This window comes from Euprymna scolopes, chromosome 29 (assembly GCF_053919585.1).
Source record: "Euprymna scolopes isolate OS-2025 chromosome 29, ASM5391958v1, whole genome shotgun sequence".
In the NCBI taxonomy this organism is placed as follows: Eukaryota; Metazoa; Mollusca; class Cephalopoda; order Sepiida; family Sepiolidae; genus Euprymna; species Euprymna scolopes.
This window is the reverse complement of record NC_136510.1, coordinates 84612732-84638503: the sequence shown is the minus strand read 5'-3', so window position 1 is coordinate 84638503 and position 25772 is coordinate 84612732. Positions and strand designations below refer to the sequence as shown.

Genomic DNA, 25772 nt, shown 5'->3' with positions numbered 1-25772 from the left:
AGGTAAGGGTGCAGCCCTCCACAAGCAAGGTCATGCTCACAGTCTTCTGGGACAAGGACGGAGTAGTGATGACAGATTTCCTGACAAAGGGTATCACAATTACAGGAGCCTATTATGCTTCACTTTTGAGAAAATTAAGGGAAGCTATCAAAATCAAGAGGCAGGGCAAGATCAGCAAAGGTACCCTCCTCCTGCAGTACAACACTTCGGTCCACAACTCGCATGTCGCCAGATCAGAAGCACGGGCATGTGGTTATGAAATCCTTCCCCATCCTCTCTACTCTCCTGACCTTGCACCCTCTGACTTTCACCTCTTCCCAGCCATGAAGTTGTTTTTGAAAGGAAAGCGTTTCCCAGATGATGCAGCCTTGATTTCTGAAGTCACGTCATGGTTGGAGGACCAACCTGGAGTGTTCTACAAAAATGGTCTCCAGAGCTGCATCAAACGATGGGAGAAATGCATAACTCTGAGTTGTTCCTATGTAGAGAAAGACTAATAACTGTGCCAAGTTTTGTTGCTCTACTGCTATGGGAAGTGGGTCAGGGGCATTACTTATTGCACGCCCCCAGTCTCGTAGTATCTCCTTCTCTCCAAACGGCCACTTGGTGTCTTTGTTTTAAATGGCTTTTTTTTCTTTCTTTCTTTCTTTTTTTTTTTTCTTTTTTTTTTTTTTGCACTGCCCTCTGCACATATCTGTATATAGTATCTAAGGTCATCAGATTTCAGCCTTTCTTTAAGACTCACATTACATATCCATTGTATTTTCATATATCTCTCCATGCAATGCATGTCCTCAACCCTCACTAGCTGAGTTTCACTTTCATACATCATCAGTCATTTGTTTTTTTTTGTTTTGTTTTTTCTTTCCGATTGCTTTCTTCTGTATTGCTTCCCTGTTCTGGATAAAAAGATCATCTCATCCCTTTATATTGAAGAAGAGTGCAGTGATATTCTAGTTTCCTTGTTAGATTCCACAATTTCAAAAAAGATTTATTTTTAGGCATAGTTGGTTAGAGTTTTATTTATTTATTTGACGATTTTCTTTTAATGTTTATATCTAAGCCATCCGACTCTTTGATGAAGCATCTTTTCACAGTTATCCTTTCTTCTTTCTTTTTTTTTTCTTTTTTTTTTTTTTTTAATCCTTTGCAGCCATTTTTTATATGTAGATTCTCTCTCTGCATTAGACTTAATTTTTTTCTTCTTTTGTTGGATATAAAATCAATAAGTCTACTATTTGTCTTTTGTCGTTTCAATTTTGAAAAGTGCAGCTGCTTAAATCTAACATCTTCAACTGCCGCAGATAAGAATCATCCAGTAAAACTCTACATTTTTGGGACAAATATTCACGTAGATTATTATTGTATACTACCAGGATTCGTGGAAATTCTATGGAATAAAAAATATATTTAATCAACAAATATGCTTTGATAAAACTGATATTTTTCTGGATAGCGCAAAAAAAAAAAAAAAATTTTAAACTGAAAAAAAAAAAAAAAAAGAAACAACACAGTAAATATGAGTTTATAAACATTTCTATGAAAATAGTGTCTATTGTATTTTAAATATGGAACTGATCCAAATGATATAAATTAACAAGTACTAATAAATACTCAGAAAGTAATATTGTACTACATAGTTCATTACAAATAATAAAATCACATTGTAAGAGACGATCTTCAATTTTTCAGTCCAGCATCTCATGGCAGACAATGTTCTTTTGCCCCCCACCCACCCATTTCTTTTGAATGTTACCTTTTCTTTAACATTTAATGTTTCACTGACTTTCCTTAGTAAAAAGTCACTGCATGTCAAAATTACTATCCTTTTTTACACCATTACAACAATGATCATATATTATAGGGATATTAAAAAATGAGGCTACATTAAAGGGAGATCATTTTCATATTCTTGTCCAGGATTGTCAGATGAGCCTTTTTAAAGACAAATTTTGTGAATTTGGCCTTCAAAATTGTATTTGGTCTTTTTCAAAGTATAACATACAGACTAATTAAGGAAGGGACAAGCAGAGTATTATATAGATTATTTACTGACAAACGGTTCTCACATTATTATTTGTGATCACTCACTAGTAAAAACAAGTGTTCTCCCTACAGCCTGAGATTTCCAATACTCTCTATTTCATTTAATCACCATTTTCAATCACTTCAGATCCTCACAAAAGCCCTTTACCATTAACTTCTCCTTGATAAAGGCTATTGATTTCTGGACTCTGAGTGACAATAAGACTTCCCAGGATTTCAATACTCTTTATGCCCTGTGAATGGCCATCTGAATGGTACCCACAGTTTTCCCGTCTTCCTTTATCATTCATAATCATTGCGTTTCATTTTATCATATTCACCCTAGTAGTTTCAGTTCTTTTGGTTTCATGTGAAATTTTTTTGATCTTTTTACTTGTGTTTACGCAATGTTATTCTATTTCAACTTGAAATGTGGTTGGTTGTGTCATCTGGCTATGTGTGTTGATTTCTGCACTCAAAGATTTTTCTTAACATTTTAGCTCTTTTCATTAGTGCCTTTTTATATGGTGTTAATCCTCTTTTGATTCCAATTTCTCCTAGCCTTTTTTCCAAGTTTTTCAGAACTGTTCCTAATATTCTTACAATTTTTGCTATTACTGTAGTTTTCTTCATGCTCCATATTTCCTTTAGCTTTTTTGTTTTATTTTTATTATTTTCCCTGCCTCCTTCAACTTCATTATGTGATCTGCTGCAACGCCAAAATTTAAAGTCCCCTCCACTTATTATTCAATATTTTTCACAAAGTTTTTCACAAAGTCCCCTCCACTAGGAAACTTTGTGAAAAACTTTGTGAAAAATATTGAATAATTCGACCCCCTGTCTTTCCAAGCTTATAACTACTCGAAGAATGTAATTCAAACCCTAATTTTTTTTTTTTCAATTAAAGGAGCAAGGACCAAGGTTTCATTTTTTTTTAAAAATTAAAAAAAAAAAAGGGCTTGTAACTTCGTACTTTACAGGTAAATTTCTAAAAAAAAAAAACTCTTTTTTTTTTCTTTCTTTTTTTTTTAATTTGAATATATTATTTATTGATCTGTTATCTTCAATTTATGATATGTTAAAACTTTGAGTAAATTAATTTACTTTTTAATAGACATTTCAAAATGGGGGGGGGGGCGTGAATTAAAAAAAAACAAAAACGTTTGTCTAAAATATTATATTCAGTTTATTGGAAAGAGCATAAAATTTCACATTGACCCTGAAAATATCGTAAAAATAGAATCAATAGAAAAATTTTGATAGATTTTTTAAGTTTAAAAATTGAAAAATACTCAGCTCGTAAAATTCAATTAATTTCATTACTATTTTTTAAAAAATAAAAATAATATTTCTATTACTTTTTATACAACTTTAATAGTTTAAAAATAAACAACCCACTTTTAAAAGAGAAATTACGAGTTTTTTATATTTTATTCGCTGTTTCGTGTTAGGGGTGTCAAAAATTCCTACAAAAATTCTGATACACCTGCCCCTCCACTTGTTTGGATAAGTATATCAGATTCCATTTCCATGTTGAAGAGGATTTTATGAATTTCCTTTTCCATTGTTTCAGATTATCGCCTTTTTGTCTATTCAAAGTCTAGTTCTTTGCACAGTTCCCAATGGATTGCCTTCTCAATCCAGCGATGTCTGTTTTAATATATTCCTTTAGGAGTTTCCTGCCTTCATTTATGGTTTAGTTTACTGATTTGTCTGTATGTATCTGCTCTTTTCCTGAATCTTGTTTATCTGGGGATTTTATGTGATTTGTTCTGATAATGTTCGTATATGCGGCTGTCAGTATCAATTGTTTTTTTATGTTCACATGTCCTTTTCTGATGAATGTTCATGTTTTTTTTTGTTTTTTTTTTGTTTTGTTTTTTTCTCACAATTTCTTAGGCCAATCTTATGACTCCTCCATGTAGCAATCTTTCCGATTTTGCTTTTTTCACCATTTTTCCTCTCATTTTGCGTCTATTTGTATTGTTCGGCATAATCATGTCAACAAATGTTTTTATTAGATTATCAAAGTTAAGCGATGTGGGGCCTGGTCAGTACCAGATAGTGATCATTTGGAAATACCATGTGCTGTATGTAGGAGGATGTCAGTACCTCCCTGCAAGAACAGCAAAAACCTAACATCATCTACAGTGACGGGTATATACAAGCAATGTAGGACCACTTGTGAATTTGTTATTTCCATGAAACTTTCTTCTTTGAAGGAAACTGGTTCAACCCGCAGGGTTTGAGTGCTGCATTGGTCTTTTTTTGTTCACGCGGCCCTTTATTTTTTGGATATATATTTTTTATTTCTTTTATCACATTGCCCATCCTGTTTTCAATATTTATTAGTTGTCTTTCAGTAAGTTATCTTGAAATAGGTAAGTGCTGTATTTGTATATACTCACAAACTGTCAATTTGTTCTGTGTGGCTATCGGTAGCGATTACATTTTTTTTTTTTTTTTTTTTTTTTTTTAATTCTCTTTTGAGTATGTTAAATATAGGAATACCTGATTTTGGTGTCCATTAGTTGTATCTGATTGTTATTCATCACAATCATAGACATTGACACGGGCAAAGAAGACATGTAGGTTTTTTTACAAATAAAATTGTGAGCTGGATATTTCTTAATTTAATAAATCTATTTCTTATACATAACAAGATTAAAGCAAACTACAAACGTGTTTTGATATGGATAGATGGGGATGATGCTAGCTTTGATCTTCAGCATCAAATGTATCTTCTGTTGTAAAGTAGGAGATAATGTCACACATGTATGTGTTTATCGCATCAAGGCAACTTGAATAATTACACATTGAATTATGTTTTATTTGTTACTAGTAGGAAGATCCGACATGGCTTGAGATTGAATGACGAACACTCCTTTTTCATTATTACTGTCTCTTTTTTTATTTATTTATTTTTTTTTTTTTTTCTAGTCCTGCCCTCTTCTCCTTCCGCCACCTACTATAGGCAGAAGAAACTGAAATTTTGGAAAATTCTCTCTATATGGTTTAACATTAACAACAAACTTTTAAAAAAGAAAACAAATGAGGGACTACAAACCTTATTTACAAAACGCTATCCTTTTTTTTTTATTATGCTCATGATACCATATTTCATTTTTTTTTTTTTTTTTTTACTGCACCACCTTCTTTCAAAATAAATTGAAATTTTGAAAATCTCTATCGTCTAAATTTTTATTAAAAATCGCTTAATATGTATTTGAAGTTTTTAAGAAACGTTAGAACCGCCATGTCCATTAGAGAGGGGCATATGGAGATTCAGCACATTAGAAATGCATGTAGAAAGTTAGGACCACTTATGTTGTCATCCTTCGAAATTTTGACTTATAAATATACTTAAGTTTTTATGTAGATTCTTTCTATAGGAAACACGATGCATATATAGAGAGAGAAAGAAAGATTATAGGGAACACGAACGAACGCACACACACAGACAGAGAGAGTCTAATATTTATGAAACTCAATAGCATAAACTAAAACGAAATTTTAAAAAATCCTTTTTTTTTTTAATTTGAAAAAGAAAAGTATGAATTTGACATTTCGAAATTTGAAAATCTTTAAACTAGAATGTATTGGAAGATTGAAGGTTTTCAAAGTTATTTATATCAAATGATTTCATAAATAGATTAAAACTTCACAAAATTAGTTTCAATAATATTTTAGTTCAATAATTTAATGTCCAAACGATGCGTTAATTAAATTGAACTAAAACATTTTTTAAATTCTATTTAAAAAAGAATATTTTAATCATGTAATTAAATACATCAGTGTATTTTCGTTTATTTATAAACAAGTCAGCCATTTTAATCTTTTATTGATAGCTGGAAAAAAAATGAATTGCTTTGTGATCCTTTGAAATGTAAAAGGAATTTGAAAGCATTTAAATTGTCATTTCTGGCTTTAATATTCTTTGAAAATTCTCATGTATTAAAAGATAGAAATTTTAAAAGTTATTTACATCTAATTTTATAAATAGAGATTAAAACATTAGCTTAAGTTTTTTTTTTACAATTTGATTCAGTTAATTACCAAACATTACTGTAATAAATAAAATTTCAAAATAACAAATACAGCACTGGTTAAGTAGTATGCCTAGTATAAAAACTAAAACAGACTAACTTGACAATTGTCAATTTCCTTTTTTAAATCTTTTCCTCTAAGTTTTCTTGTTTTTGTGCTTTTTATCAGCATTTTAAAAGCAAACACTTATTAGTTTCCTAATCCAATAATTTATGCCAATCCTGTTTTTATTTTATGATAAAGCAATTTTATTTAATGCTAGCATTTCAGCCCGGCGTTGCCCGGGTGTTTGGAGTTGTACGTTGAACAAAAAAAAAAGTGGTAGTAGGAAGACAGGCTCGAACCCGTATCGCATAGGAGGAAAAGAACGGGGTAAAACCTAACGTTTATGCTGTTACGACCACTGCCAAACCGGAAGCGACGTTTTTTTTAATTAAGGCTAGACAATCTAAAGGAGAGGATAACTTTAAAAAATATCGGCGAAAAAAAGGTGACCCCCCCCCCCTGTAGAAAAGTGCCTAGTTGAAGGGGAAGATATTAATGTTTTTAGCCAATTTTTCGATATTTGTTGTATGAAATATCCAACTTTAAAATGATACTTATCTTAGTAAAATCCGTCGCCTCTATTGAAAGTTTAAGGCAGACATGCAAACAGACATACATACATACATTTATATATTGGTAACTAAAAGTTTTCGACCCAAACTGATGAAAAAGCTTGCCCTATCTCTGAATACCCTTTATGTAAAATTTCAAATATTTAGACCAGAAATTGTCTGAGTAATTTGGAAAAGACTGCAGAGGTCAATGTTTTTTTTAACTTTACCCCTATTATGACTCCTTAAAATTTATTGTTTTGAGCTCAAATCAAGTTATTAAGTTAGATCCATGTCCAAGGAACCTATATCTAAAATTTCAAGTGTTTAAACCCAAAATTGTCGGAGGAGTTTAGTAGAGTGTTCAAAGGTCAAATTGTTGAACTTTGACCCCTTAATCGCCAAATTTCTGGCCAAAAACCGATCACATCAATTTTCCCAAATCTCAGTACTCTGTATATCAAATTTCGAGTCTGTAGATTAAAAATTGACGTAGGGAAATGTAAAGACACACAGATACGTTCACTTTTATAGATAGATAGAAAAACAAAAATATATACGTATAGATAAATATATATGGAAACAATTTTGTGTTTACTGCACACTTTTTACGCAAACATTATGCAAGTATAAATCATGTAGAATATCTGCATGACTATAATTACACGTAATAGTTGACTAAAGATGATCATTCGATAAGAAAACCGAAAAAAAAACTAATAGGGAATTAATTAAAATGAATGTTTAAAAGAATATGCAAATTAGCTAGATCTTTTGCTCGTGGATGCAATTCTACGACCCATATATAAGAAAATTGTATTTTCTTTTTAAATAAATAGAAAAGAGTGTTTTTAATATGAGTATTATATACACAAAAGAGAAACGAATTTATAGGAGTATAGATTAGGCCTGTGGAGTCTGTAGTGTAGGAGCTTGACTTTAATTCCAATTTAAACCCTTGAAATTTCAAAATATCTAAATAGGAAATCTTCCACTTCTATTAGTAATCCATTTAGTATCTACCGCTAAAATTCCATAGATTTTACTTATCTCTGTGCACAATGAATGACATCACAAAAGAATGATGTAGTCCACTAAAAGTTGGAAAGACATTGAAAATATTCTTTATGCTGTCGTAAATGCCAGAATTTGTCTATTAAAGAAGTGTTGGTGCACATCACAAAGAGATCCTTTATGATATCAGAAATGAAGTGAAAACCTTAAGACGACCTTTCTCTCTGTCTGTCTGTCTGTGGTTACTAAAACACTGTTTATCTTATTTTTTTTATCTCTCACTGTCACCCATGCTCAGTTGATGACCTCACAAAGATATGACGTCATCCATTAAAACAGATGATGAATAATTTCACGGTGCATGATGTCACAAAATGATGGCATCCATTAAATCAGCAAGAGAGAGGAGGGGTGATACCTTATATCTAGATGAACATCTACACCCTGGAGGGGCAGGGTCTAGTACTTGTAAAACTGGATTTAACTTTTCACACATGATTATTATCAAGAAATATACATGCAATCATGTATAGTTAACAGAGCAGAAATCTTTAGAGAGAGATAAAACATACAATAAATAACTGTTACCAGATGCAAGAAAATTTTAATTTTTACCGACTTGCACTTTAAAGTTAATCAATATTCGTCTTTCATAGATAGTAAGAATCTATGGCCAATCAATGTGTTGGTATTTCTTTCCTCAGGAAAATAAATAAATAAATAAAGACTTACCTTAATATTAATCCTAAGTCCAACTGGCAACCCCCTGAACTTAGGGTTAGTGGGAAACCTTTTATATTATTATTTATTTTTTAAGCTTAAAATTAGCAATTATCTTCAAAGTCGGCTGATCCCACTATTTAAAAAAAATATATATATTACTTCTAAGTAAGAGCGATGATAACAAATGCAGAGATAAAAAAAATCTTACAATTAGTTTTAACATTTTAAAATTATACACGTTGGAAGGAAATCAAATTTTCTTGCATTTGGTAAAAATTATTTGTTGCGTATCTTGTTTGTTTTTAATTTTTCATCTGTTGACAATAAATTGCATTAATGTCTGTAAATTCAAAGAATTTTCTTTAAAGTTTTAAAATGGGATATCAAAATCGTTCCTTTTAATTTTTTTTGATAGACTTTATATGAGGTTCTGTTAATTTGTCTGTTACATTTCAGTTTGAAAATCGCATTTGTTAAAATAAGAAACATTAGGATTAACAATTGTACAATAGAAAAGAGTGAGAGGTGATTTGATTGAAACTTTTGAAATTATAGCATTTCCAACTATGATGGGTATGTTTATCTTGCCAAACAAAATAGTTACCGCATATTTTAATAGAAAGAATATGGTAATTTTGTTCTCACCAGACAATATTATGATTGTATTAAAAGTGCGAAGGAAATATTTGAGATGATGCGAGTTGACATATTACAGCCTTTCTCAGTGGAATACTTTATATAAAACTAGCCTTGGTGCCCGGCGTTGCCCAGGTGTTTGAAAGTGTGTGTTGAGCAAAAAAAAAAAAAAAGAAGTGGTAGTAGGCAGGCAGGCTCGAACCCGTGACACTAAGGCAAAAAAGAAAGTGAAAGAAAATCTGGTGTCTTAACCCTACTCCATGACACGACCGGAAGTGTAAAGCGTTCAAATTAAACATAGTCGATCAAAAAGATAGTTGGCAGAAATGGCGTTGTTTTAAACCTCCCACGAAGGCCGTTTTTAATGTGGGGAAAACCAGTCCCCCCCCCCTTTCTCCCCCCCCCCCTGAAAAAAGGGGGCACTTTGGCAGTATCCACTTAAATAGTAATTGTCTCAGTATGAAGGGTTTTCCCCTACATTGACCAAGGACCAATTGCAGAATAGATACTACCCGGCCAAAAGGTCAGGCGCCAGTCGTTTTTGTTTAATTAGTTTCACTTTATTTATATGAAAAAGACAAACAAACACTCAAAACAACGGCACGGTGGGAACTTTTTAAAACTTTATCAAAAAAAAAGATAGAGGATGTTCATTTGCGAATCTGAGATGTTTTGTGGACATACACAAACGCTTGCACCCATTTTGCTTTTTATATATTAGATATCATTAACTAAATAGCCAACCACACAAAACAAACCCCAAAATCTACATCCATGCAACTTTATGCATAGATAAGAAAAGGACAAATAAATGCATTATAAAATAGGGATTGACGTGTTGACATGCTGGTAAATAAAACCAATCAGCCTAAGTGTAGATGATTTTTCTTTTTCTTTCTATTCTAGAATTTTCATTTAAAGCAATGGCGTGTTAAATAACAATCAGTTCAAAGTTCCAGTCTTTTGGAGATTAAAAGTTAAATCCTTACTACAGCCTATAGCAAGAATATATTTAAGAATTCTGCTCAGTGATGATTGGCAGAAAAAAAAAAAGAAACAAGTCTACTCCTGTAGATTAATAAAAGGTTCCGCTCGAAACTCTGTAGCTTTGTTCGCAACTTTGACAAAACGCACTGGAAAAATATCTGAGGTTACATCGACCAAAACGCATAGTCTGAAGAATACACATAATACATGGAATTTTGTTTCAAAAACAAATCTTTTTTACTAATAAGTAATATATTTTTGGAATCAATTGCCAACTCTGGTATATAAAATTTTTAGACAGAATTGGATGAATTCAAATATGGTTTTAAGATTAGTTACTAATAAAACTAATTAAATTTGGTCAGTGTATGTTAATATTGTATGCTCCGTCCAGTGTTTTGTTGTTTTCCTAAGGATTGAATTATGAAAATTAGAAAGGAAGATACTTTAAAAAGCACAAATAATTATTCAAATCTTTATACACCAGTACGTTTCGTCGTTTTGTGTCACACTTTAAGTGGCATGAAGAGTAGAGAACTTAGTACAAGGAAGTGGGAGAAGTGTTACAGCGGGTCGAAAGGGTGACCGTGCCAATCGATCATGCAATTAACAAGGTAGACATAAAGGCAATGAGGTAATGACAAACTCAGGTTTTTGGTTAAAGATCATAGGTATCATTTTTATTTATTGAGAATTGAAATGGTAAATTATTGGCAATGAAGATCATGTATTTAGGATTAGCCAGAGCGAGAAGAGATCGGACACTAGAATCCGGTAGCTGGACATCGGTGTGCTCTGGTAGCTGGACGTCAGTGTGCTCTGGAAACTGGTAGCTGGACGTCAGTGTGCTCGGGAAACAGGTAGCTAGTTGTCGGTGTGCTCGGGAAACAGGTAGCTAGTTGTCGGTGTGCTCGGGAAACAGGTAGCTAGTTGTCGGTGTGCTCGGGAAACAGGTAGCTAGTTGTCGGTGTGCTCGGGAAACAGGTAGCTAGTTGTCGGTGTGCTCGGGAAACAGGTAGCTAGTCGTCGGTGTGCTCGGGAAACAGGCAGCTAGTCGTCGGTGTGCTCGAGAAACTGGTAGCTGGTCGTCGGTGTGCTCGGGAAACTGGTAGCTGATCGTCAATGTGCTCTGGAAACTGGTAGCTGGTCATTGGCTGTGTTCTCTGGAAACTGGTAGCTGGTCGCCAGTGCACTCTGGTAGCTATTCGCCAGTACGCTCTGGAAACTGGTATAGATAGGGCTCAAACAACTTGATTGTGGGTGTCAGTCGTATTTCGGATGGCTTCTTGCGCCTTAGCTGGGTTAAAGTTTTTTTTTTTTTGCTGAGAAAGTGTTCTCTTTATGAAATGGTGCTGAAGTTACAGATGGTGGTGCCGGAAAATAACCAAATGACTAATTAATTTCTGGAGAAACTTCTTACAATCAAGTGTTTTAGCTATTTAAGAAATGCATCTATATTAATTACAGTTCGAAATTAAAAGTCTGTTTTTTGTTTAGTTGTGACAAGTCAAGTTTTATGTGTGTTCCTTTTATTGTGATAAAAACAAAGCAGAACTTGTTAAGTACGCATGTGCAAGGTGACTTCGAGGATATTCAGTCACATGTCGACAAACATAGCCTTTTTTTGTTTTTTAAGTGGAAGCAGTGATCTGACACACACCATGACAGAAGCATACTTTCTATTGCATAGTAGGACTTGGTATGAAGAAGAGGAAGTGTGAAGAGGTAGAACAAGGATAAAAATAAAAAGGAAAGTAGGAGTGAAAAGGAAGAAATCCCAATCCATGAATATTTTCATTGAAAAAAACATTATTAAAAGCAAACAAATATTTCCATTTGTTGTGTCATCTACAATTTTTTTAAATTAAAAATATTTTCATTTCTTTTTTTTTTTTTTTCTTTTTTCTTTTTTTTTTTTTTTAGATAACTTAAGACTGACGATCATGGGAGAGAGATTAACATTATGAAATTACTGTTATTTTGGTAACTCTGGCTATTTTGGTTGTCAATTTGATCTGACTGGGAAGCCTTTCATTCTTTAAAATAAAGTATTAAAAAAATTTTGGTGCACTAATTTCGCATAATATTTTACGTGTATCCTTCTAGTTATTATTAAAAATCTATCTCCCCCTCCCCCTAAAAAATTATTCCTTGTCTTCTTGCTGCTACATCTTTTGCGTGTTGGGCCTCCAAAGACTAGGATCATTTCCTAATATAATCTATAAAAGTGAAATTGTGCATGCATGTGTGTGTGTACATTTTCCTACCAAACTACCCTGTCTATTTTCAGTTTATAGTCTCGAGATTTGACATAAGGGGTATTGAGATTTGGGAAAATCTTATTAATTAGTTCTCAGCCAGAAATTTTGCTGTCAAAGTTCAACGATTTGACCTTTGAAAACTCTATCAAACTCCTGGTTCTAAACACTTGAAATTTTAGATGTAGGTTACTTGGACATGGATCAATGAATGTTAAGGGGTCAAAGTTATAAAAAAAAAATTGACCTCTGCAGTCTCTACCAAATTACTCAGCCAATTTTTGGTCTAAACATTTAAAATTTTACATAAAGTGTATAGGACAAGCTTTTTAATAGGTTTTTGGCCAAAAATTTGGCTATCAAAGTTCATAAGATTTGAACTTTTCGGTCTCTAAGAAACTATTCAGCCAATTTTGGGTCTAAACATTTGAAATTTTACTTAAAAGAGTATTCAGACATGCAGCAAGCTTTTTAATCAGTTTTGGGGTAAAAATTTGGCTGCCAAGATGTCAAAGTTGAAAGAGTTGACCTTTGCAGACTGTACCAAACTCCTCTGCCAATTTTAGGTCTAAACACTTAAAATTTTAGGTGTAGGTTACCTGGTCATGAGTCATACTATACTATTAATATATATATATATATATATATATATATATATATGTATGTATGTATATATATATATATATATATATATATATATATATATATATATATATATATACACACACACACACACATGTACACATAGTTATGAACAGTACATAGGGCCCAAGCAAAGCCAGGCTGAACTGCTAATCTGTAACAAAATTAAAAAAAAAAAAAAAAAACACCTGACATATTTTTTAATTAATTATTCAATTAATTCAACAATAACCTTAGAAAAGAAATGATTTATTTAGCATTAGCGTCTAGTAAGCAGCAAAGTCATGGGGAAGAGGAAAGATTTCTTTTAAGCTTATAACTTAATTATTTAACATTGTGTTAGATCATTCAAGCATCCACCAAGATTTGTAAGAAATGGTATCTACCATTGTCTCTGTCCAGATATTTTGCAGTTCTCATAAAGTTCATCTAATAAAAGAAAGGTGAAATATTTTAACTCTTCACAATTCTATATCAAGAATTTTTCCTGTTTACAACATAATGTCAGATCTAATTATATATATATATATATATATATATATATATATATATATATATATATATATATATATATACTAGCATTTCAGCCCAGCGTTGCCCGAGTGTTTGGAGGTGTATGTTGAGCGAAAAAAAAAAAAAAAAGCATTCAATTTTTTTTTAACTTTGACCCCTATTTTTTTTAACTTTGACCCCTTAACATTTATTGTTTTGGAATCAAATAAAGTTATTAAGTTAGATCCATGCCCAAAAAACCTATATCTAAAATTTCTAGTGTTTAGACCCAAAATTGGGGGAGGAGTTTGATAGAGTTGTCAAAGGTCAAATCGCTGAACTTTGACCCCTTAACAGCCAAATTTCTGGCCGAAAACTGATCACATCGATTTTCCCAAATCTCAGTATCCTGTATATCAAATTTCGAGTCTGTAGACTTAACATTGAGTTATTGTATAGGGAAATGTACACACAGATACACAGACACGTTCACTTTTATAGATAGATAGATAGATAAAAATATATATGTATACATAAATATATATGGAAACAATTTTGCGTGTACTGTAAACTTTTTACGCAAATATTATGCAAATTATAAATTATGTAGAATGTCTGCATGAATATAATTACACGTAATAGATGATCATTCATAAGAAAACCGAAAAAACTAATAGGGATTTAATTAAAATGAATGTTTAAAAAAAATATGCAAATTAGCTAGATCTTTTGCTAGTGAATGCAATTCCACAATCCATATATAAGAAAATTGTATTTTCTTTTTAAGTAAATAGAAAAGAGGGTTTTTAATATGAATATCAATACACACAAAAGAAAAATGAATTTATAGGAATATATATATATATATATAATATAATTTTTATTTTACACCATACAGACGCTTCTCGAGTTATTTAATACCAAATCCAGTAATTTTTAAAAAAGTTTTATGCTTCAAGTTTTTCAAATATTTATACGTGGTGTTAGATTTGGTTATTTTGTAGAGGAAAATTGTTTAGGGTTTTGCAGAATATGATTGAATTTTGTAAAGGGAAAGTAAAGAACAAAAAAATAACCTCTAAAATCAATGTTTGGTGCATTTTAGGTTAGAAAGTATCTTCAAACAGCCTGATTTAGTAACACCTCATGTCCAATATTTAACAATTGACGTAAACCAAAAACATATGCTGATTTAGTGCTTGCACTTCATTATTTGCAGAGTTTTGCATATTTTTTTCTTTTTATTTATTTACGTTTTCTTTTTATTTCAGAGGTATGAATGAATTGAAGAACTTGCAGTATTTACCACGTGCTTCTGAACCGCGTGAAGTCTTAGTGGAAGATAGAACTCGTTGTCATGCGGATCACGTGGGACATGGCTTTGATAGACGCACAACTGCTGCTGTTGGAGTGCTCAAGGCAATTCGCAACCCCAATGAGTAAGTAAATAACGAATCTATATAAATAATAAAACATAGACAGTTCTAGAAAAAGACATTAAAGCAATACAAACACAGATGTCATAAATTTATTGTGATCACACTATCTGCAATTACCTGCTACATGTTTTGTGGATATTATCTGTCCATTTTAATCAATATAGTAAATTCCTATATTTCTGAGAAGTCCCAGTCTCCCAAAGTAGTTACCCTTTGAGAAGATCAGGGGTGATTTCACTCTCTTTAAAATATCTACTGTTACGCACCCACAAGAGACCAGATATTTACATTAGCTTCATAAACATTGACGGTGCAACTAGTATTATCTTTTTATTTCATACTTAACATTTACCCATTATGCCTACCATGCATAAATACAGAACATGTTTATATTGAAAAAAAAGTTAAAACACAAAATGATTATTAAAGTTTGTAGAAGGATTACTTTGTTGACGTTTTATTCACTGTTCTAATAAATGCCCATTACATTTCAGATTCAAGAATGTATTCTCAGAAACAATAAACAAACGCTAAAACTTTTCTACTTAGACGTCGCATTCTAAATGTAGAGAATTTATACTTTTCTTTAACATAAAATTCTTATTCAAGTGTGTAGAATAGTTGGTTTCTTACCGTTTTGTTGGATATTCTAATAAAGATCAATTATATTTTACATTGTCCGTAATTTTGATGAATAATCTTAGAATAAAAAAATTATGCCAACAATTACAGCTTGGACGTTATGGAGAAAGAGCAAAGCCAATGACTTTATTTTAGTTCATTATTAAACAAATAAAACATTTCCTATTTCAGTTACGTAAATTATTTTGTACATCAATATTCATTAATGATAATTGTAATGCAATTTAAAATAAATATAAAAAATTGGTATTTGTGGAGAATATGAACTGTGCTATCGTTGGAATTTTCTGTGTAATTTCATAAAAAACATAAGGTACCCAAATATTGAGCCAATGAAATTGCAGTAACCAGCGTCCTTTTAGGAAACATTTAGTCACTGGAGAAAAAATAAAACATATTTCTTGAAAAGAATCCAAAACAAATTAAACAATACAATGCAAAACTATTTTTGATTGCTATATGTTCTTTGTTATTCAAAAAATAAATATTTATTTATGATCAGTGAATGTTTTTTTTCTTCTGTTTTTTTTCTTCTTCTTCTTCTTCTTCTTCTTCTTGATTTGACATTTTAAAGTTTTGTAAATAATAATTCCATATTTACTAAATTTGCCAATGATGGCACACAAAAAATATGTCAAAATTTTCATTCAGCACCTTTCAGCATTTTACATTAACTGCTCAGAAATTTCTTATGATAGCATAGTCCTTATTCGGCATAAGTATCAATAATTTCTACTTTGATCACTTATGATTTTTGTATTTGTATGTTTTGCGGGTTCTTTTTTATTTGATTATTGATTATTAGAAACAATAACAATTTCTTTTGGTCACCTAATTTTTAAATTTAGTACATATATTATTCTACATTACATATTTTCCTTAATTTCATACAGTCAACACTATTAATTTCATTGTTTTTATAAATAAAAAAATTAAAATCTTAGATTCCTATTTTTATTTAATTTTTTTTACACTTTTCTTTTAATTCACATGAAGGATTTTGATCATATTTTCATTTGTTTTTGGGTGCTCTGATACAATTCCATCCATAACTTTTATTTTAATGATTACAAACTCTGTTTAATCGGTAACTAACAAAACATTAAATTCGTCCAGCTTCCAAGTTTTCAATAATAATATCTCTGTATTAAAGTTTCTACCAATTTATCCATAGTTAGTATTTTACGTGATCCACATGTGATAATGTGCCAAGTAATCATACTTTACTTTGTTTATGGTTGGGGGGGGGGTGCTGTTATGGTTTGTGTCATCTTTCTACCGGGCAACGCCAGTACACGGGTTCTACTAGTATAATTAAAAATGGTTAATTATTTATTTGACCTCCCTCCCCCCACCCTCCTTAATCTTTATTAAAACACTTATGGGTAAAATTAATTCTATGAATAGAATAATCTTGTATCACGTTTATGTTCTCTTACAAAGGTTAAAATCAAAATATAATGATACTAAATCATATGTCTAGAATCCTTATTCCAATCTTGCTTGAAATCCATGAGATTATCTTGGTTATAGAAAATGTGTAAAATTTAAGATTAAAGGGGTCTTATGAAATTGAAATTTAAAGAATTTTGTTTATTGAATGCCTTATTATGGATTAAATTTAATGCAAATCTGAAATATTTGAATTTTAAAATGGGAAGTTTTACCCATATGCCACCTAAAATCCTTTTAAAATATTCCAAAGAAACTAAAATTTAGACAATATTTATTAATTGATGTTGAAAATTTACAAAAATCACATGTGAATTTTTACAAGGAGCTTCCTCTTTACTCCTTTTTTGTATGTAACTAAATTAAATATATTCACCATTACATCTAACAGCTATGTTACAAAATGCATAATGATCAGTTAATTAGTTTCAGTGTGAATCCTGTACATGAAAATATATAAACATGTACATAAACTTTATATAGATAAAGAAAAATCAATTTTTATTTCTTAACCTACTTACAGATTGTACTAGATGAAGTATTTGTTTTACATAGGGCAAGAGCAGGAACTCCTAGTCTAATGTAGGGGAGGGGGGGCATTACGCTACCATCAGGGGAAGAGAGATAACATTTCTCTAACAGGGGTCCATATGGACACCCTAGGATCCACAGAAGTTTTAAGAGGGCCTATGAAGAAAAAAAAATGTACTTTAGGTCTCCAAGGTATGTTGTAAGAAATACATATGGAATTTTGTTGACTAAAACATTTGTATAACAATTATAAATCTATTAATTATATTCTATAAAATGTGTGTATGTGTGTGTGTGTGAGTGAGAGAACACTTCTCAACCTATATACTTAATAAATTTTTAATCTACAGACTTGAAATTCTGTATATAGGTATATTCAGATATGTAAAAAGTTTTTAATCGATTTTCATCCAGAAAAGGGGCTTCTAAGGGGTCAAAATTGAAAATTTGGTACATGGGAGTTGTCGGATTTTTCTGTTTGCTAACTGTTTCACGATTGTGCATATGTGAATGGCCCACATTACAGATTCCTTATGTTAAGTATAAGTTTGTTTGAAAAGATCTTTTGAAAGAGTGTGTCTCGCTGGCCGAATGGTAATCATACCTGACTCACTGTGTTTAGGTTTTGGTTTCGATCTTAGCTTGTGTATTTGTTTTTTATTTACAAGAAATGAACTGTTTAGATACAACATAATACTCGCATATACATTTCTCAGTTTCTTTCCGTTTTCTTTTTTCTTTTTTTTTTTACTTAATTTTTTTTTAAAGGAATTTAAGGTTATTTTTAATACCTACTGTATTTCTGTTTAAAATAAAGAATTCTGCACTAATTAAAATATAATATTTATGCATATTTTATGACCGGGCAACGCGTTGGACTGCTAGTATATAATAAAAATATAAAATGAATACATGCTTCTTTGGTTGGTGTGTATTGTAGAGCCATTCTCCCAGATATATAATACATGGTATGTAGCATTTAAATATTGATGTTTCTGAGTTTATGTAGACAAATATTTATCACTTTTCATGCTTTGTATGTTATTTATAGCATTTTAATCTGCTGTAAATATATTTTTATGTTCATAAACACATTATGTATATGTTAATAGGCATGCATTTGATATTTTTTTATCATATATGCATATATGGAACAGAGATGATAAAACAACTCTCAGGAGGTTAACAAGCCAAGTAAAGTTTAGAACCATTGGTTTAATCCATACATTATTGACAAATTTTTTTTCTATTAATCTATCAAGAGGTTAAAAAAAAAAAAACAAGTTAAAACTATCTAAAATTAGTGTAGAAAAGCACCATTAAATCTGAATTTTATCAGGAGTTCTAATCTTGTGGCACCTGGGCTTCAGCCTATGCTAATTCATATGTAAATCTGGTATTGAGTGATAAGTTAAAATTATAAGTTTTTAACTTGCGTCTCCCACATTTGTTTAAATATCAGTGTGAATACTAACTTTAAAAATTTTTTTATTTTTTTTTAAATAAGAAAATAAAAATTATTCTTTATTTAATTATTTTTTTAGTCCACCCACTCAGAACAGAGTTGTGAAAGACGTCATTTGCTTTCACCCAGGAGATTTTACACAAGTGGTCAACAAAATGCAACTTGACCTTCATGAACCACCTGTATCTCAGGTAAACATCTTTTCCTCATTCCCTTTTTTTTCTCAAATAAAGTTTAATGTAATTGAAAGAAACAAGCATTACCTCTCGAATTGTTTTTGTTTATTTTTTCTTCGGTTTTTTATTTTCTCTACTATTTTGTCTTACTATATTTTTCCCCTCCCATATCCATTATTTCTTTTCTCCTTACACCCTGTTATTTTCTCTTATCCTTTTTTTATCCCCCCCCCCATTTTTTATTTGGGTTTCTTTTTTTTTTTCATTTGTCCTGAAGATAACAGACATAAATGTAAAAGAACTTACAGTTTTAACAATATCTTTATATTTGTATATAAAAGGCACTTTGTATGCGAGTTCGTTCCTTATGCACTCCAGAACTGCTAGGCCAATTTTTTTTTTAATTTAGCATGAATGTAATTTGTGTTTAAGAGTTCTTCGATAGGTTTTGTATTGGAATGCCTCTGATAAGTATTGAAAATGGATGATCCAAAAAAAATCGAATTAAAGAAGGAACTGTCCAATTTTTATCCAAGTTGACATCCTTATATAGCCTAACATCACAAGTGTGTTTGAGAAATTTTATCACCACACAAGCAGAAGGGCATGGCATATAAAAGTAGGTTTAGTAGGTTCTGTGATGAGGGGATCATTTGAAATGAATGTTTCTGTTTAGACCTCAATTGAACCATGATACTTGACTTTTGCATTTTAAAATTAAATTTTAAGCCATTTTATATAAAAATAATTTTATAAAATCAACAGTAGGTTCTCTACGGTGCAATGTAGACTACAGTATATTGTGGACTAATCAGTAAGGCTTCCTCCGATGCACCGCGGTGGATCTTCGACTAGAGCTAGCAAGCAGTCGATTTGATTGAAAAATGGGCGATTTCACCACTTCAAATGACAAGAAAAGTATTGAAAGTGTGGAACATTTGTTGATCGATCCACATTTAATCCCGAGCAACATCAGGTCTCCCTGCTAGTAGAGATATATTAATATTTATTTACTTTTCTAAAGTTTTGACTTTCTTTTTCTTAAAAAAAAATTCTACATTTCCAAAAAGAATTTAATCTGGAATGTGTTTTTTAAGAATTTTCTTTTCTCCTTTTCTTTTCTTATCTTTTTAGTGTGTGACTTGGGTTGAAGATGCCAAACTGAACCAGCTCCACCGGGAAGGGATTCGTTATGCTCGAATTCAACTGCGTGATAACGATATTTACTTCATCCCAAGAAATGTTGTCCACCAATTCAAAACTGTATCAGCAGTTACAAGTATTGCTTGGCATGTCAGACTCCGAAGCTATTATCCTGATCTCCAAACAGAAACGGAAGAAGAAGAAGAAGAGGCGAAGGAGGAGGAGGAATCTAGTGAATTGGACGGAAAACAGGAAGAACCAATGGAAGAAGAGGGTTGCGTGAAAATGGACGTTTCTTCATTGCCCACCATCCAACCGGATGATATCCCTGTGAAACAAGAAGTGACCGTAGCAAGCCATGGATCGTCTTCCCAAACGTGTACGACTAGCGTCAAAACACCAACCTTACACACTCCATACTCTCATACAACTCCTGAATCCATGTCTAAAAGCCATGCCAATACTTATCGATCTGTGATTCCCGATTCCAGCAAAAACTATCCGAAGCCTCATAAAAAGAATCTGTCTTTCAAGCTGGCATCATTTGTAAAGAAGGAACATTCTGTTACCAAAAAGGAGCCTTCAGCAGCTGTACACCGTGCACATGGTCACTCGGCGACATCAACGTCACGGCATGACCAGAATCTCGCATATGGAAAACAAAAGAGTTCTTCATACTCCTCAGATCATTCAACATGTGTGAAATCTGAACATCTCTTAGGCAAAACTCTGCAGATTCCTACTATAAATACACAGGATTTTCCTACGCGGAAGCCCGGTTCTTCTGTTTCAGAACGGTGGTATACTGCACCTTCTTCGTCATCATCCTTATCCTCTTCATCTTCCTCAAGTTCTTCATCTACATCCGTGTCATCAGAGCAGCAGCATTTTGCTGTGAAAAAGGAGCCAAGTCTGAAACCTGCATCCCTGGTGTGCGGACTGAAGGCTTCAAGTGTAAAGCCCGAGTCTGTCTCAAAGTCCTCATTGTTAAAATCCACAAAGCATGAAACCCCTTTAAAACCCAGCTCATCTTCTGGCACAGTCCAAAATTCTGCATCGTCATTAAAATCGTCAACTAGCTTAAGCCAAGAAGCTGTATCTTCAGTTCAGGGCTCTATCCACAGCAAAGAGGATCTGTCATCCTCGCCTAAGATAAATCCCAGTAAGAAGATGTCCTCCAGTCAGAAACACGTTTCTTCAGAAAAGTTTCCCCTTCATAGCTCTGTTGTCAATAAAACCAACACCTCTTCGTCTCCTAGCACTACGACGCAGTCCAAAACTGAATCGAAAGAAAAATCCACTTCATCAAACCCTGCCCACAACACAGGTTCAGTTTTGGGTCGTCATGTTGTTCCCAAAGAGATGCATTCACCTGCGAAGATGCCTAACACTCACCCCAAAGAAATGATCCTTCCCGTGCGGACAGCCAGTAGCTTTCTGCAAAAGGATCTTGAGGATGATTTGACAAAACTGAAGACTTTTTCTAAAGAAAATCTAAACGCCCCCTCACAGCCATCATCTATATGTCCTTCATCATCTGCAAAAATGTCTCAAAGTGAGTCTATGATGTCTCCGTCAAATCTAAGTGGTGAGACAGTCGGAAAGCTTACATCTGAAGTTTTGCAAAAATCTAATATTGATCGCTCCGATGCTAGTTACAGTTTTAATTTTTTAACAGCAACAAAACCAGCTTCAGATACATCACCAATTACGGCGCCATGCATGTCCCAGAAAGAAGTGGGTAAGAGTGAAAAGGAATTTGCCGACTCATCGGCATCAAAAATCTCTGATAGAACCAAATGGGATAATTCTAATATGCAAAATCAACCGGGTCATAATTCGGTATCCATGGCAACTAGCAGTAGCAGCAGCGGCAAAGACACAAGCGTCAGTACTGAATGCAAAATAATGCAATCACAAAATGTTTCAGTTGGCGCCACCAAAACAGATGCTTTGCCACAAACTTGTTTACCAAACTTTGCTTCTCAAAGTAAGTTTTATTCTTCACATTTGAGTAAACAATCAACAACACCAGTCGTATCGCAATCTACGCCGATAGTCGACTCCAGCCACACTGGCACTAGTAAAGTCTCGGCTACCACATCTGAGGACATGACTGGTGTTGAAACTGCTCGAATTCCGCTGCCTTCCTCTAAATTTTGTTCAAGCAAGCCAACTACCGCTGCCTTAGCGCTGCAGTGCCATACGCCAACCTATCGAGGTCAGCAACAGTCTGTGATTGAAGTAGCCTCTTCGTATCTTTCAGATGAGCAGCAAGATAGTTGCCCTACTTCGAACAGCAATGCCCCAAATCAGCCAGACTCGGACATTAGTGCCCCATACCAGCCAGATTCTGTCATTGGTCTTGCACATGACGATGATGCAAACTCTGATTCCGTTAAGGCGGAGGTTGGGTTTGAGCAGCCACATTTTTCTTTAAAACCGACAGACGTTACAATGACTCTGCCATCGGAATCTTTCCAGCATCATCGTGAAGAGTCCCCAATGGATACGGATACCTGAGATTATGGACTAAGATCGCTATCACTGCTGCTATTGATGCTCTCTTTCTTTCTCTCTCTCTCTCTTTTTTTTCTACTGTTGTTATTTTCCCATCACCTTAAAAAAAAATGTTTAAAGAAAAATTATTTTTAAGGTAAAATTGTTATGGAAATGCCAAAAAAAAAAAAAAAAATTTTTAAATTAATCATAACACAAAAAAAAATACAAACTTTACCAAGTTATGTAAATTAAATGATTTAAAGTGTTTTAAAAGAACAAAAAAAATATATAAAACAAACTGGGTGTGTGTGTGTGGTTGATCCTATTGAGAGTAAAGGAGAAGAAAAAGAAATAAGAAAGGTTTGAAGCTATTACACAATGTTTCCCACATGACAGTGGGAGATGGTAACCAACCTCCAAAATGGACCATCCCAGAATCCCTTACATTTTGTCATGTGACATCAAGTTAAAAAGAGAACATACTCTGGTTTATTGTTTATTTACTGAATGAAGACGTTTCTTTTATTTTTTTTCCATTGTCAACGAAGGGGCTAGCTACACTCTATCTTCCTTCTTTAAACCTCCCCCTGTTCTTTCTAATAAATTCTAAGGGGCTCCTCTTTATTATTTTTTTTTTATTATTAGTTCTTCAGAAAACCACATTGCTTTTATCATTTGTCCTTTTTTGCTGATTTTATCATTAGTAGTTAGTAATTTTATAAGTTTTCAAAAATTACTTGGTTTTTCATTTTATTTATTAGCTTTTTTTTTTTTTTTTTTTTTTTTTTTTCAACTGTGTTTCAGCCAATATGCCTTTCTGTTATATTATGGGTTTCTGTTCTCTGGAGTGATGAAATGAAGATTTCTTTGTTTTCATTTAGAATTCAGCCTAATTTTATAAACAAAAATAAAGAAAAATCTTTATGATGTATGTACCTGTCATTAAATGAACATGTCATATTCCAAAAATCACATAAATCAATCAAGTAGTTTTAATTTAAACTAAGAAAATCAAACTTTATGACTAAGCAAAAAGGGACTTTCATCGCCATCTTGAAAAAGAAAAACAAAACAAATAAGTCCACAGTAATTAAGACTTACGAGATCAACCTTGTAATGTTACTGATTTCACATTAATCGCTTTAAAATGTTTAAAAATCATTTTCTTTATAAAAATAAAACTATTTGATCAGTTATATGATTTTTGGAATATGACATTTCCATTTCGTCATGGGTATGTACATCATAAAGATTTTTCTGTATTTTCTTTAAGTTGAATTCTAAATAAATCTCCATAGCCAGATCATTCTTGACAACATGAGAAGACATTTTATATAAAACTACAAAGTTTATTATACTTAAGCTACACACCCTCCAACTTTGCAGGGCATGAAGCATGGCCTATGCTATTGGCGGTATCTGAAAGTATGCTCTCTCCTGAGTTCATTTATGATTCACAGTTTGTGAAAGCTACCCCTAAATAGATACAATTCCTTGCAACAGATATTTAAAGCATTTTCTATGTTCCCACAGATCTCATTTTGACTTGTAGTGAGTCATTCTCGGTCTTGGCTGTCTGGTCCCTAACTTCCAAGTTTGTCTCAGGACCAGCTCTGACGTAATGCACCAACAGGTTTATTGTTCATCTGTTTTCTTGTGTTCAATGTTATTGATTATTCGTGTATTTCATGCGTTAATGATTTCCTGTTTGTTTAGATGTTAATTTTTAAATTCATGAATCGTCATGTGGAGCATTGAATACAGGAAGTGCATCGTTGTGGGTGAACGCAGGCTGTACACCTGAAGGACGCATCAGTTGAAACATAGTTGAAAAATAAGTAACAGTCCGAAGATAAAAAAGACGTGCAAATAACTTCTCATGCAAGAAATTCACACAAAAATTATTTTTGTTTATTTAAAAAATTTTTTTTCTTTTTAATGTTTACTTACCATTTAAACTTTTTTCATGTTTTTTTTTTTTTTTTTTTTTTTTTTTACATCGAACTGAACTTCAGGAAGACACATAAAAGAAAGATAAAAAAAAAATGTTTTAGAGGTGGGGGTTAGTTTACTCTCCTGAATTTTTTTTTTCTTTTTCCATTCCCCTCATTTTTTTCTCTTTACAGTTTATTTCTCCTCCACGGTTTTTCTTCTTTTTTTTTTTCTCATCTTTTAAAATTTTATTTTATTTTTATTTTATTTTTTCAGTTTATTTATTTTCAATAATTTTTTTTTTACTTATCACTTTTATTTTATTTTTTCAATTTATTTATTTTCAATAATTTTTTTTTACTTTCAATTTTATTTTATTTTAATGTCATCATTTCTTTGCATTTCTCTCTTCTCTCATTCCTGTATGGATGACACTAAATTAATATATAACATTTTTGTAAATATTCACAACTGTAATATTAATCCGATCACATGTATCTAATTTAATAATCACATCCATCTGGGGATGCTTGTAAACTGTGTATCTACATTAGATAGATACACATTTAAATGAAATCTATCTCTACATATATACATATACACATATGAATAAAATAATATACTTTTCTTTTACAATCCCTCCCCTAACCACCACTCACATACATGCAACTCAAAGCAGTTACAATTTTTATTTTTTATTTTTATTTTTTTTTAAAGCCATCTCACATCTGGTGTCATCCCCCTCCCCCTATCTTTGTTTAATTGAAACAATTGCAACACCTTCTACTGCTACTACAACATTTATTACCACTCCTGTTGCAACTGCAATGTGACATCACCTGTTTTTGTAAAGTAGCTCCTCATCGCTGACTCCTATATGGTTTTATTATTTAAAATAAATATTATGGTAATATCTACCGGCTTTTGTCATGCTGTCTGTTTTCTTTTTTGAGCCGGGGGGGGGGGGCAATGATTGAATGTAATATTTTTCTTTCAGTACATAGGGTAAGTATTTTGACATGTGTGCTCGTGTGTATACATTTCAGCTATTGCATTTTATCAGGTGTATT

At 32.2% G+C, this 25772-nt stretch overlaps 1 protein-coding gene across 1 annotated transcript in view; it reads left to right on the top strand.

Annotated features, from left to right (window-relative positions):
* The window catches only part of LOC145252759 (uncharacterized), a 148231-nt gene extending 125108 nt beyond the window's left edge, over nucleotides 1-23123 (top strand). Inside the window, exons 3-5 of the mRNA XM_080112642.1 lie at nucleotides 14692-14859; nucleotides 19029-19140; nucleotides 20260-23123. Of these exons, the coding sequence (XP_079968768.1) occupies nucleotides 14692-14859; nucleotides 19029-19140; nucleotides 20260-22791 (2812 nt within the window). The 3' untranslated portion in view covers nucleotides 22792-23123. The remainder of the gene's footprint in view (nucleotides 1-14691; nucleotides 14860-19028; nucleotides 19141-20259) is intronic.
* The last annotated feature ends 2649 nt before the right edge of the window (nucleotides 23124-25772 follow it).